The sequence below is a fragment of the Rhincodon typus genome, chromosome 10 (genome assembly GCF_021869965.1).
Source record: "Rhincodon typus isolate 14 chromosome 10, sRhiTyp1.1, whole genome shotgun sequence".
NCBI classification, from domain to species: Eukaryota; Metazoa; Chordata; class Chondrichthyes; order Orectolobiformes; family Rhincodontidae; genus Rhincodon; species Rhincodon typus.
Genome location: NC_063341.1, coordinates 35801192 through 35816591, shown reverse-complemented (window position 1 = coordinate 35816591; position 15400 = coordinate 35801192). Strand labels below are relative to the sequence as shown.

The following is a 15400-nucleotide window of genomic DNA, read 5'->3' as shown; positions in this document are numbered from 1 at the left end:
ACTCAATGTGTGTAGCATATGGTTACCTTCCATTCTTTAGTCTAGCTCTTCTATCTACTTTGCTCAAACATGATGAAACTACTTGCATGCTGGCACCTGACATTTTCAGAAGTGACTTTATAGTAAACATTTCTGAATCCAGTGTGGATAATGAACATTTTTTTTTTTTTTTTTTTTTTTTTTTAAGTACAAAGAGTGAATCATTCACGAATTACATCAATTTTCTATGGTACCTATATGACTGTTTAGAATTTGGGAATAGAAACAATCTTGGAAAAAACGTGTAATAAAAATTACAAAACCTCAGGTTTTGCAAATATTTAAATGCAAATATTTGGACTTCAACTCCATAAAGCAGACCTACAGTACAGATGCATCATTTTGGCTCAAGTCTGCAGGTTATTATGAGGGTTTATTTAAACTTCATTAAATTTTTTAAGAAATGCAGAAAACAAATTAGGTGTACACTCTTGTTTTTGCTCCAAAGCATGATTTGAAACTGTTTGGAGGTTTTTCTTGCAAGTCATCATATTCTATAAGTTACCAGGAAGGGGACACTCATGGACTCTACTCTGGATGCTTATAGGTCTTCTTTCTCTTAGCTGGTAGAAGCTAGGTTGAGGCCAAGAAAACCTCTTGCCTGGAAGTTCATTCAAAAGGCTGTTCTACCTAACATGGGAAGTCATGACAGATTCCAGATGACCACTTCTCTCCACCCACCCAACCACCTCAGCACCATAACCCCAAAATAAAAGAGAAGGATGGAGCTTGGGATACGGCACATCTGGAGATTTGGCCTAAGTACCAATTTAGTGGCAATACGCTAGAAAGTCTGTAGATTTTGACATTTAGATTAATTGTATATGCTTTTAAAGCATACAATATCTTCATATCATATTTACTAGATTAAACTCATTGCCAGATCTACCTTCAAAAATCAAAAAGTTACAGGGAATTATAATCAACATACTTTTCTTTTCAGTTAATTAAAATCATAAGCACTTATGACTACTGATTAGATGGTGTTATTAAGCCTGAAAGGCAACTACATGCTTGGTAATAGAAAGATGGTAACGGTCAGGAATACCACAAAACGGTGAATGTTGGGAGGTTGAAACTGAAAATACAACATATCAGACAACCAAATCAAAATAAATTCCATGTAAGGCAAGGAAAGTTAGGTGAAGTATTAATTCAAAATGCTTCTCCATTTTGCAAAAGAAAATTAAAATATAATCTTAAATTTACTTGATTTATTTTCAAACATTTATAGTTAAGTTGGCAGACTTTATAAAGCAGAAAACCTGACAGTGAGAAACAGAAATTTATGGTAAATAAAGTGACAAGACAAAATGAATGGCATTGTCAATCAAAGAACCTCAATTTGGGATCTTTATTAAATGCTATAAATATCAACTATTTTTGAGACAGTATTTGTCATCCCAGTTGTCCTGTAAAGGTATAGTGTGTATATTTAAATAAAATTCAACATTCAGTCCACGTTTAACCAAATCTAGCTGAGTATACTGTCAACTTTAAAAAGTCAAGTGAAAGATACAGTGTGCAGGAGTATTCATGCTAGCTGGGAAATATTTATAAGGGAGTGTTTCAAAGAATTCAAGCTAATTTTGTTTGTGCACAGGACCTTTTTGGTTATACTTAACAATTCTACACAAGTAAATGTAATTCTGCCATCAATAAAACAAATCAGCAGTAAAATAATGCTGAACAACTGCATATAATGTAACTTGAGGATTTCAAATGAGCCATTTCAATTTTCATTTCAATGTAATTTACCTCAATTATTTATAAAATTAGAGTTTTAACGTTATAGCTTTCTAGCCACAACTAACCTGAAGAGAAATAAGCATTTCCATCTACTCACAGCCTCAAAGAATGAACTGCTGCAGTCAACCATTTCTCTAAAACATCATATGCCAAGTCTTTAAAACATGCTTTAAATTTCTCATAATTTAACAATTTGTAGCACGTCACTGCTTTAAAATGAAAGTTGTTTTTCTACAACTTTCCAGATGTATTTCTAAACCCGTATAATACCATGAATTTGGCTTGCAAAACAGGTGCAATAATAAAGGTCCACAATATTACTGCAGAGTTTCCAAATGGTAATGCGCAAACGTTACCTTTCAGCCGCCACAATACCAAAGAAACACAAGCACCAACTGCAAACTGGCATGGTCTATAACCAGTGCCAAAGTACAAGACACACACACTAAGTGGAGAGGTTGTTTTCTTGCAATTTTTTTTAAGGGTTAAAGAGCTTACGCTCAATAAATTATCAGGAAGCTGATTGTATTATGTCAACGAGCCAGCGTAGTAATAAGGCTAGCACACATCTCAAAGAAATCCATTGTGTGGCTCCCATTTCGGGGACTTATTGAACTCAAACATCCGGTCAGAGAAGTGGGGAGTGATCCAACGAGAGTCAGAGGCTGGCCATCAGTAGCTACGGCATCGGAACTCAGTCTTGGCCTGTGCAGCAAAGCTGCTGATCCTGAACGTTTGGGAGTGGAAGAGCCTGATTTTTGTTCCATAATATCGTCTAATCATTGGGAGCAAAAACACAAAGAAATAAACACACAGGAATTAAAAATAAAAACAAAATGCACAGATATGTTGATAATGCAAGCTCAACCATACCAGTTAAGAGGAACATTAACTTATTTATCATACAGATGGTGACAGACCTGCTGCTCATTCCAACATTTCAGCTTTTATATCAGAATGTAAGGTAAATACTTCAAATATTATAGCAACCCAAAGTATAATGAGAAACCTGGAATTTTCTTAAAACTTGTACTTGAACAATAGCATAACTATGACTTAATGTCATAAACTCATATTCAAATGATTCACCCATTTTCATACCACACCCAAATTTCCACAATGCAAAACTTCCACTTAAATTCTGTGTAACTCATTAATGCAGCTCTGCCTTCATCCATGCAAGTATCTCAAGTTTGTATCACTTCTGAATAGACTAAATTTACACTTTAAATTTATGATCCAAAGTTAATCATCTGTTGTTTTATAGAGATTAATTTTTAAATTCTACTTGTGAGAACCTAAAATGTATTTTCAACATTTTTCAATCTTGTTTAACATTAGTACAATTTGCATTAAAAGTCAAAGATTTCCACAATTGCATCGACTTAAATGTGCACTTACACAAATGGTTAGCTATACCAAACCGTAACTTTCATAAATAAAGACTTAAAAATTAGAATATGACTGAAGTTCAGATTGATTTCCACCATTTATGATCCACGACATGCTATTGAAATTTTTCAGACATAACAGAAAGACTAGTTTAAATTTCAATGTAACATGCCAGGTACACCATTTAAAGAAATTCCTCAAGTCTGACCAGTCAAAACTATACTGTAGTTTTAAACACCCACTTGAACTGACACCAGCATATACTTTCAGCAGTTTTGCTTTCAGATGTGCTGCATTTCAGTAGCAATTTACTTTTCAGTTTTTTCATATCTGAAATGCCATTTCTTACTTAATATTTTATCTCAATGCACTGTCATTGCCTCCCACAGATTACCATCTCGTCCTCACTGCTACCCTTTTTGATTGATTAGTAAAAAGATTGATTAATATCTACTCAAATGTAATCTTTTGATGGGGTGATATACAGCTTGAGAGAGGGGTTCATTGCAATGAAGTGGGCAATAATCTTCATTTTAAAATTGTACTTGTTCACTTGTATCTATTTCTTTCTCTATTTTTCTACTGAAAGTTCCGCTCTTTCCAGCTTCCTATTCTAATGACTGGATTTACATCCAAAAGATTAATCCATCATCATTTCTCTTAACAAATACTGATGGACTTGTATGCATTTCTGACATTTTCCATAAATGCACAATTTGATGTTGTTAACTTCCTAGATAGTTAAGAGTAACTTCACACAAGACTGTGATAGCAGAATCATTTTCCACCAGGAAAGTCTTGTGGAATTATACAGATAAGAAATATAAAATGCTGGCTACTGGACAACAGTATAATACTCACTACATTTTAGTTTAATTGCAGAAAATACACAAGAACACAAAATAAAACAAATGTCTTCCTTACCATCAATGCTCATGAAATCTAGCAGGTAGCTGCGATTGTCAACTTGATACAGCTGTAAACTCATTTTCACATTGTTCCCTGTCACTGGATTCTTTCTACGCACACGCAGATGGTAGGGATTCACCACCTTGGAAAAAGTAATTTATTATAGATCTACCACACAGCAGAGTCGAAGGCACTAATTCTGATCAAGGTTAATGCTCCAAAACCATTCTGGGATATACAGTTAGAAAGGATGGGAGAAGAGAAGAGAAGTAGACTAAGACTTATTGAGCAAAACATCATCCATAAGGGCAACCTGAGCTGAAAGCAAATTACTACCCAGAATCTGAATGCAAACCACTGTGCCATTTAAAAGGATACTTAAAAGGATTTGGAAAATAAAAATGAACAAAAAACAGTTGAAGAAATCTAGCTCAAGCCTTAGTGCTGAGCTTTACCACATTTGGGAACCTAAAGCAGAAGTATGACGTCTTAAAGAACAGAATTATGCAGATGTTGGAAATCTAAAATAAAAAGAGTAAAATTGGGTTCGCTCAGGGACCATCAGTGGAGAGACAGAGTTTACCTCTCAAGGTGATGACCTTTCACTAGAACTGGAAAGAGTCAGAGATGTAATAAGTTTGAGCAAGAGGTATGTGGAACAAGTACAAAACGCAGGTTTGTGCGAGGGAGGAAGACAGAGCAATTAAATGATAGAAACATTAGTTTTACAAAGCAAAGGGAATGGTGTTGGCACAAGATAAGAAACAAACAAATGATTTGCCGAGAGCAAGTATGCTGCTGATTGGAAGTGAAAATAAGAGAAAAGCTGAAACATACAAAGAAAGGAAACAAAATGGGAGGCCAGAGTATACGATCTTGACTTTTGAGTTTGGAAAGCTGTAAAGCATCCAATCAAAAGATGAGGTGCTGTCACTCAGCTTACATTGCGCTTTACTGAACAGAGTATCGGGCCAGGAATATAGATGTCATTTTGAGAGCAAGGTGAAAAGTTAAAAAAAAAAGGTCTTCTGAAGCTGGGGAATTATGCTTGTGGAATGAACAGAGGTGTTCTGTAATGTACTCATCCAATCTGCAATGGTTCTCTGCACTTTAGAGGAGGCCACAATGTGAGCAAATCAATTAATTTTCCGATTTTTTTCCCCCAGTTTTAATGAAAGGTTATTAGCCTGAAACATTAAGCATTTCTCTTTCAATATGCTGCCTGACTGCTGTGTATTTTATGCATTTTCTGTTCTTATTTCTGACCTAACACAACTTTACCAATAGAACAAATATTTTCCCCAAATCTTAGTAACATAAAAAATGTTTAATCCTAAAACTGAAGTTGAAAAATGTGAACATATCAATCTATAAGGTGTGAAGAAAAATTGCACTCAAAACCATTTTCTCCCGTGCTGTTGACACGACTTGATTGTCAAGACTTCCATTTTAAGTTTCAATGTTCACATTAATAACAAAAAATTCTCACTCTGATTGAGAAAACCAATGGGCTATTCAATCTGATCAGTAAATTCCAGTATTTTATGCTTGCTTACACTTTCACTTCCATCCTACTGATGTTTCTAATGTCTGATTACAAATTTTGCAATATCTACTGTTTCCCATGCTAACATTTACTAACAAAGATTGTATAAATATCTATACTACAAGCTAAAATAAATATATTTTAGAATTCATTTTTCGAAAGAAAATACAAATTTTCTGGATCTTTTACCAACTTTGATCCAAGTGGTATTATTTCAAACTGTTCTGTGCAAAATAGCAGTTAGTAAATCGATGACCTGATAAAACTATTTCAGATGTGTATACTTGAGAATAAGAAATAGTTTAACATAGTGAAAGGTATGAGAGACAGCGCAGCTGATGATTTCCTCAGAATTGTTCTGAATCCGCTGCTGTAGCTTCAATGGAAACACTATTTATTAATGGGATTTTTACTGCACTTCCAACAAAGTTACAGTAGGAGCAGTTCCAAAGAAAATCCTGGCCTGTATAAGTGAAAATAATTTATAATGGATTAATTGAGTTCTTAATGTTGAGTTTATTTTATTTACCCAAGTTGGAAACTTTATACTTAGTTCATTTTTAAACTCATGGTGCTTTTCCATTTTATGAAGTTACAAATGTATGTAAAAAGAAGTAAACAATAGCAATTACCAAAAGGCCTTACAGTAAATTTACCTGGATGGATAACTGGATACTTATGTCACTGTACAAATAATTAAAAGTTATACCAATCCAAATCACATTATGGCAATTTGAAGACTGAAGTCAACATAAGAAAAATAATATAGAAATTTTAAAAAGCTATCAGTAAAAGTGATCACAAAACTGTCTTACGATTGCAAAACTTCAAGAAAAGACAGTGGCTTTCTTTATCGCTTAAAAATAGCTTTAAAACCCCAAACTAATCTGGTTAACACTTAAATAACTTGGGGAAAATGAGCTACAATGCCACTCTTTTGATCAATAGTTCGAAAAAGTCGATCAATACCTTTCAATGGCAACTAAGGAAGGGCAAAACCAGCCTTGACTGTTACGCCCTTATCTTAAGAATGAACTTTTAACAAGATGCATAGCAAAGTGCTTGCAAAGTCTCAAAGTAAGTGCATACACAAAAAAGTTTTGGAACATTCTGAACCTTTTGGAATAAAACCTAATCAAAATTGCAGTGAAAATTCAGGCCACAAATACAGTTTTTATCATACTCCTACAAAGTTACAGCAGTGGAGCAGGGACAGCTCCAAGGAAATCTTTACTAAACTACTTCTCATATCTTTCACCATATTAAAAATAAGATTAGAGAAAGTTTAAAAAATTGCAACAGTCATGTTTCAGCATATTACATCTTGTATTCTAATACAATTGAAGTCTCATGACTGAGTCATGTCCTTCATCTTAAATCTTCATTAAAAATTGCAGATGGAAATGAGGTGAACTAGAAACATCATAATGCAGCTCAAATCATTAAAAGAACACTGTAGTGTATCTCATTACCTCAAATCACAACTACACCAGCTCCCAATTTCAGACATTCTATTATTAGATGTACTGCACAGATCTTTTCTACAATCAGGGACAGGGAAGAGGAGAATTAAAGTGTGAAAGATAAATTAGCCTATTCGAGCTGTACATTTTCAGACAGCTGATATCAGAGTGGTGTTGGCTGAGGCTTAGAAACAGTAAAATGAGGTACAAGGAGACATGGAGAACATGACAAAAATACCTTAAAAGTAATGAGTTTTGCTTTTAAAATCTGTTATTTCTTACCTTCCATTCATAATCCAGCTGTCGCATGGCTCTGTAGACTTCTGCCATAATATCATATGGTTTACTCTGACTGCGAATTCCAAGGTGCCATTTTGCTTTCTTCAATGCCATTGGTTTGGGTTTAGTAGTGTTGAGTGCATCAAGTGGACAGCGTGCCTTTGGGCTGTCTGCCATCAAAGGGGGCATGCGCTCAGGATGGGCTTTGACACCAGGTGGGATATGTAACCCATTATCATCCATGAATGAACCTGTGGGGGGGCTTGATGCCAGGTAAAACTCACTAGCTTGATTCATAATTCTCCGATTGTCAATAATAAGGTGGTAAGCCACAGCCAGCTGGTCTTGTGGGTCACCACTATATAGACTGTTCATAACTTCAGACTCAGTAGATTCAAACTTCTCACAAACTTCCTTCACTGCATCTTCATCTATGACATTGGAATCATATGCAGGATCCTCTGGAAATAGATAAGTTGGCAAATCTTGTTTAAACCATTCGTGTTCCCTGTTGGTGAAATTATAATGAAATTTTAGTTTTCATTATGCAACATTAAGATAACAACTCATAACAATAATAATCCTTTCAGACTTTCTGATAACATACAGTAGATTTTTTTTCTAATAGGTGATTATACTTTGGGTTGGTGTGTTTAACTTCAGAGCAGTAACTGAATGCAAATAGCCTTGTATTGTGTTGTTGTCTGAATCCAGATTCTCCCTTTCCTTTCTCTACTGCTTCCACTTCTGCCTCTCCTCTTCATCAGTATTTCCTTTCCCCTTTCGATCATTCACTTTCATCCACTCTCCCTTTCCCTGTTCTTTTCAACTAGTCTCATGCTCCAGGGTGAGGACAGCCCATATCGCAATGTCCTCTTGCCAAATTCCTAACCCACTCCTGTCATCTGGGGAACTACACATAAAAAGCAGTGCTCATTCTCATTCCCATCTCAAACACTGGAAATGTATTTACCCAGATTAATTCCCAATGAATAGTTGATGCTAAAAATGCAGTTCATTTATTTATCTAAGTAGCACCCACAGACTGTCATGCACTTTAATTGGACCGGGGTAGTAAGAAAAGTGTGAATGAACCCTCAGGGTATGGCTGTATTGAGACAGTTTTTTTTAACATTATAATAATATCACAACAGTTCCTTAGAGGTGAAAGTATCATAAGATACCCATATTGCTTAGCCAAAGGCATGACAACAGATTATATCTATTTTTCCTTCCAAACTACAGATGATGAGATATCTGGCTAAACACAGGATTCATAACCTCTTAAAGAGGAGTGAAAGACTGAGGAGAAATAGTGTGTGCAAATATAGTATAAGTGTTACAGATCATACCTGATGTCTTTAATGGTTGCCCTTTTCAGCGGGTCAACCTGTAGCATATGCATGAGAAGATTAGCAACTGAGCGGTTCAGATACTCAGGAATATAAAATACACCACCACGGATCTTTTTGAAAAGTGTTGGCACATGCTCATCATCAAAAGGCAGCGTCCCACACAGCAAGGCGTAAAGAATCACACCGCAACTCCAAAAATCCACCTCTGGGCCTGCATACAACCTAACAATGAAGAAAATATTAATATGGCACGATTCTATTATGTTTTTGCATTCAACTACCATACATTGAAGAATATAAAATAGGTGGTGAAACAAAAAACTATTTTATTTGCAATGATGTAGTTTTATATTTTTCTAAACAATTTGATCAATTTAGACTTAGAGAACAAAATAATGAAGAAAAGAACAAAATAACAGGGAGTACAATAACCAGTTCACTCCAGTTGAAGTGCTTACAGTATTGCATTAGCCAGACTCTGGAAGATGCTGAAAATGAGATGTCAAGCAATTAACAGATTAGCATTTACAAAATGTGAAAATGGAAGGCATGAACTCCACAACTATATAAATTAATGAAAATTACCTTTATTTTTATACGTAACACAAGAGGATTCCCTAGAAATGAACGGGAGAAAATGATGGCTGTCAAAACAAACTATTATTAAAACAAACTACGTTCCGAGATGTTGACAACGACATCAACAGCTATTTTAGTAAAACTAGTCTCTTTTTGCTTCAGCTACAGGTGCAGTATCAGATTATAATCCTAAATTCTGATAATCAGGACAAAGGTTGGTTGAGTCTAATGCTCAGTATGTCAGTTATATTCCTACATTTAAGTAAAGACTTGGAAGTCCCAATTTAGAACATATAAAGCCTGCTGCAATTAGCAAAAGGTTTCTGGCTCAAGTCACTTAAAATCTGATTTGCTAGTTACATTGAATACTATTTCAGCTTTGCCTTGCCTTTTTTAAGACCTGTGAGGAAAATCTATTTATTTATACATTTCCTCAAGGAAATTCATCATGTAGCTCATTCAAGTAAGGTGCTTATAGGTATGAGCAAAAAATAGCTCTAAGCAGGGCTGATATCTGCCCAGGAGTTTTGCAACTTTGAATCAATTCTATTGAAAGAAAAATAGGGGCATGTGGCAATGTAATGATTACACTACTGAACTCGTAATCCAGAAACCTGGACTAATAATCGATAGAAAGCAAGGTCATATACCACGACTTATGAGAATGTTTGTCCTTCAAACAGTCAGATAACTTAATAACCAAACTGGTTCTCTAATGCCTTTCTGAGGAAGGAAACATGCCACCTTCACTTGGTCTTGCCATACATACATTAAAAAGAGGTAACATTGAAGAGGAGAGAGGAAAGAATGAGATATTTTCAATTCAAAATATCCTAAATCCCCAAAAAGTGGACTCTTAGGTTCTTCTTTCGGGTAAGGTGAAATTCAAAGTATTTGACACTGACAAGGTGCTGGACACTTTCCAAGTCATAGAAAGGCTATTCACCAACATTTGTAAAGGCTCGTGAGTAAGCAGAATATTCAATACTAGAAAACATCTTGAAATTGTAATATTGATAAGTTAGTATCAGCTAATGTTTAAGGGCATAGAGGTTAGTTGTGTGTGTCAGGAACAACCAAATATAAACTGAGGATGTATTGAGATATGGCCGCATGAATTCATCTTAGGTCACTAATACAATTGTGATAGTACACATTATTCCGCTTACTCTCGACAATTAGCCCAGAAGCACCATGGTTTTGCTTTAAATTCTATTTCTAAAAATGCAAGTGTGGCCTAGTGACTAAAAGTGAATTACACCACAGCTCCACAATAACGTTAGTATCTGAAAGATTTGTTGGAAAGTTTCTTTCTCAAACCATTTTGCACGTGCAGAATACGTCATGCTTGACAGCAGTTAAAATCACCACAAAGTTTTATGGAAGTACTGAAATTGCTACATTATTCCATAATCCATAAATTTTATAATACAAAGTGACAATGGAGACATAGAAATTATATAATCTTGATGAATTTTGCTACATAATCTGCATATTTGCTATTCTTCCAAGATTTAATCTCTTTGTTTTAATTGGGATAACAACTGATAGTAAATTAAAAATCCAACTTTGGGGAACAGGTGCTAGATTACTAGCACTCAAATATTGCTCAATAACGTTCTCATATCATTCTGCAGATTTTTTACTTGTATTTTGGTCCTGTTTATTAGTTTGCCATAGAATCAGCAATTTTAAATAGAACAAATTGTTCACTTATCAATGATACAATCTTAACACTTTCAACATTGCCAACTCCCTCAAAAAAATATTTCAGTTAGGTAAAGCAAAAAGAATTGGCAACTATGTAAACCACAACACAAGACACCCTTACACAGGCTCATTGTAAAGGATATAGATAGAACAAAGAGAAAAAATGAATCAAATATCAAAATTTATTAGGACTGCAACCATTATATTCCTTGGCTTGCGGATTAAATCACATATCTGCAAAGAGGTGACCTTCTTTTCCTCTATTCTGTTCCACCTTGCAAAACATTGTATTTCTACCTTCCACTTCATTCATCTAGGCTGTTGCTCTATGTTTAAATGGCACCTATGTGCATGACACATTCAATAAGTAACTGAAACCAAAGTGAGCCAATCATCAAGCTACTAAAATAATCTGTACCATATCAAATAAATTTCCATTCATTTAGATACTGTAGAGGGCAATCATTTAAGTAACTTAAACAGTCAGGATTCGGAAAAAAATATGTTTTCTTTTCGAAAAACGGTTAAACGCGTAGAAGGCCTGAAAATGGGACAGAAACTAATCGTAATAAAATACTCATAATGTTGGAAATAATGGTACTGGCTTTGAAAATCTTATATGAATTGAGGCTGTAGATAATAACCCTAAATTTATCCTGAATCTATTTATACACCAACAAGAAATGAGATATCTCACAATAAAGCCAATAAGAATATTTACTGTATTCAATGGAAATATTGCCCCAATCTTCTAGCCTGCAAATCGTCAGAGACAAGATATAGAATGGATAATGTGCATCATGACCTTGTAGTAGTCACAATGTGGGACCTATGTGTAATTGCTCAGTGTGTTTAAATTTCCAATGGGCAATTTCCCTGCCCTGAAAGGACCTTCTCTTTGAGCTAGATATGGAAACTTGGGATTTATCCATGGTTTTTACCTGAGTAGTTACCCAGGAAACATTAGACAGTCTAAAACCCAGTGTAGCACCTGGATAACTCCAGAACCAACCAAAAGTCGTCCCATCAACCCTTTGACTACACCGCTAAATCCTCCACAACCAGACTACCCACCACTACCACACTTAAACAAGGTTCCATTCACACTATTACCTGGCCACCCAACTACCGTCCCACCCAACCAGGCTCAACATTCCCACCTCGCCCCACATCTGACTACTCCTGACAAGAAGACTCCAAACACCTGACTAGCCTCCCACTAACTAATCAGATCTGATTAGCAATGCCACCACCAGTCCAGATCCAACTAATATCCCCTCTCCCAACTCACCTGACCACATACTTGGCTATATCTACTCATTACAAAACCATTTGCTCAATCATCCATTCACTAACCCACAGTCAAAGACTAGACTTTTAAACTTACATGAATGTAGCAGCTGGTATATAAAAAGGCATGACCTCTCTTCCCCACCTCTACTCCATTTTGTTGGAGTTCTCCGCCAGATATTACACTACACATTTCTCTGACAGTCAGGATTAGAAGAAATATACAGTGATGTCTGGATGGGAAAATGAGTGATGGCATGTGGCAGCATTGCCATTGATTGAAAGGTTCAAGATATCATAATGCTCTTCTGTGAACAATGGTTTCTGGACTAGAACTGGCAGAGGTTTGCTTTACATGCAGATATACCACACCTAATCTAGGAACGCAACATCCCAACATGTTGAATTTTGCAGTATTCTCTCCATCCCAAAAAATATATTCATTCAGAAGGTTAAAAGAATGGTGCAAGGACATAAAATACACTAATAAAGGTAATGTAGGAATACAATCTTTAGGCATTTGTGCTGCAGAGCTAAAAAATACATGGGAAGACAATAGCAATACACTGGGAATTGTTTATTAACAGAAAAGTCAACCAAATCTCATTTAACTACAGAAGCTGAAGGAAATGCTTAGATCAAACACAGGTATACAAACCTGCCTGAAATAACCTCTGGAGCAGCATAATTTGGTGAGCCACAGCTGGTGCGTAAAAACTCCCCATCAGCCATCATGTTAGAGAGGCCTACAATGAAAAGAAATTATTTTAGTGGCTGTATGTCCATGCATCAGTATGGTCATTTTAATTTACTTTTAATATTTCAATAAAATTTGTATGGTTACCACAGGTTCATTATAAAAAATTATTTGAAAAGTCACAGTCTCAGCCATACAGCACAGACCTTTCTGTCCAACTTGTCTGTGCCAACCAGACATCCCATTCTAAATTGCATTAGCAACTGAAAATGCAAATGGTGTTTTCACCATTTTTACCCCCAAATTATATCATTTCTGAATTTCCTCTTTTACTGTTTCTAAACCATCTCAAATATAAAACCCGACAGTAATAAAAGCTTAGTTACATGTCCAAAAATCATCATTTTTCTCGTTTCGCTGCACTCTAAAGTAATTTTATCAACTAACAGAATTATCATTTACAATCAAAACAGATACACTTTCTCCATTCTTGGATGGCTACACTCACAGATCTTCTCTCATTTAGGTTACTACCAACTGTAAAATTATTCAACAAAATTAACTTCTTTCCTTCTATTTAAACTGGATTTAACTGGGCATGCTAATGCATTAGATTATTGTATATCATTAATATACAAAGGTTTGAGTACAGGAGCAACGAAATCTTGTTGCAGCTGTACAGGCACTTAGTGAGACCACACCTGTAATAGTATGTGCAATTTTGATCTCCTTATCTAAGAAAAGATGCAATTGTCATTCAGGGAGTGCAGGAAAAACTGGACCTGTATTCGTTGAAGTTTTTAAAGAATAAGAGGGGATCTCTTTGAAAGATATAAAATGATGTTGTTGCCCCTGGCCAGAGAGTCCAGAACAAGTGGTCTCAGGATACAGGCTAGGCCATTTAAGATTGAGATGAGAAGAAATTTTTTTCAGTCAAGAGTACTGAACCTGAGGAATTCTCTAGCACAGAAGGCTTTGGAGGCTTTAAGCATAACATGAAAGAAACTGATGAATTCCTAGAGACTAATGGCAGAGAGTTTGGATGATCAGTCATGACCATTTTGAATGACAGAGCAGGCTTAATGGATCAACTTCTGCTCCTATTTTCTATGTTTCTAATGTTCAATTAAACAAATAAACTGACGAGGCCAGCATTTATTACCTATTTCTAAATGCCCTAGAGACCATTTGCCCGATGTATACCACCATACTGTATCTAGGACTATTCTAAAGAGCACACCACAATTATTCAAGGTCAATTTCAATTCTGCTGAATCCCAGCGATGGAGCAACAAAGCAATAAAGATAAACAAGCTGCTAATCTTAATAGCTTATAAAAAATTTCACTCCTGGAGATTTCCACCCATTCTTTGTCAGAACAAAACCTCTTGCTTATACAGCAGTTTCAAATATCCCAACTTAATGACCCTCCATTCATAAGCCACACTTCGCAAATCAAAATGCTTCATATACTATTGGACAAGATTTTGCTGTGGTTACCACAATTTAGACTATTACATGTATTTCTTCTTAAGAATATGAAAAGCATAACAGCAATGCTTCAGTGGTAATTTAAACTATCTAAAATAACGCATTTTGTCTGAGCACACTCTATAGAACACTAGCTTTAGAATACATTTCACAAATATGCAATTGATTGATCTTTATTTATTCTATTTTATAGAAACTAAACTATTCTTCCAAGATGATCTTAATTCCTGTGTGAAACAAACTAAATTCTGTATTTCTAGCAGACTAATAACTTTTCAACTCTGGAACACTTAGCTGCAGCCTGACACATTCCTCACATACATGATGGGTCACATACCAAAGTCAGCTATCTTGGCATTCATTTGTGCATCAAGGAGAACATTCTCTGGCTTCAAATCACGATGAACCACCATGTGTCTGTGACAATAATCAACTGCTGAAATAATCTGCTGAAAGAGTCGACAAGCTTCTGCTTCCTCCACCTACAGCAAGAACAGAAAATAGGAATGTCACAATGTTTCGACAGAAGGCCTTAGATCTGTCACAGCACAATACAGGAAAATCCCAATGGGGTGTGTAACATGGTGATTAAGCTATTGGACTAGTAAATCATTGGCCTCGACAAAACATCAAGTGAGATTAATTCAAATCCCACTATGGCAGCCAAGGAGTTTAAATTCAGTTAATTATATAAGCCTAGAACAAAAACAAGTATTAGAAAAATTACCTATGAAAAACACAGGATTTTTGTCCAATAATACTCTTTACTTTCCTTCAGATGAGGAGATCATCAGATAAGGAGATCTGATCTCCTGTCTTATAAGACACCCAAACTACAATTTATGTGCAACTTCCATCTGAGATGGCCAGCAGGCCATTAAGTTGTCTGAAACCTGTTACA

At 35.5% G+C, this 15400-nt stretch overlaps 1 protein-coding gene across 2 annotated transcripts; it reads right to left on the bottom strand.

Annotated features, from left to right (window-relative positions):
• Positions 1–233: 233 nt before the first annotated feature.
• prkaa2 (protein kinase, AMP-activated, alpha 2 catalytic subunit) lies at positions 234–14976 on the bottom strand. 2 transcript variants are annotated; one of them, XM_048602218.1, is made up of 6 exons: positions 14837–14976; positions 12970–13057; positions 8730–8954; positions 7381–7885; positions 4105–4231; positions 234–2563 (listed from the first exon to the last, which is right to left on the bottom strand). In XM_048602218.1, the coding sequence occupies exons 1-6, from the start codon at positions 14910–14912 to the stop codon at positions 2322–2324; spliced, it is 1263 nt and encodes a 420-aa protein (XP_048458175.1). In that variant the 5' UTR covers positions 14913–14976; the 3' UTR covers positions 234–2321. The 2 variants fall into 2 exon arrangements, with proteins under 2 accessions (XP_048458175.1, XP_048458176.1); XM_048602219.1 differs by lacking the exon at positions 14837–14976 and adding an exon at positions 9318–9349.
• Positions 14977–15400: the final 424 nt, after the last annotated feature.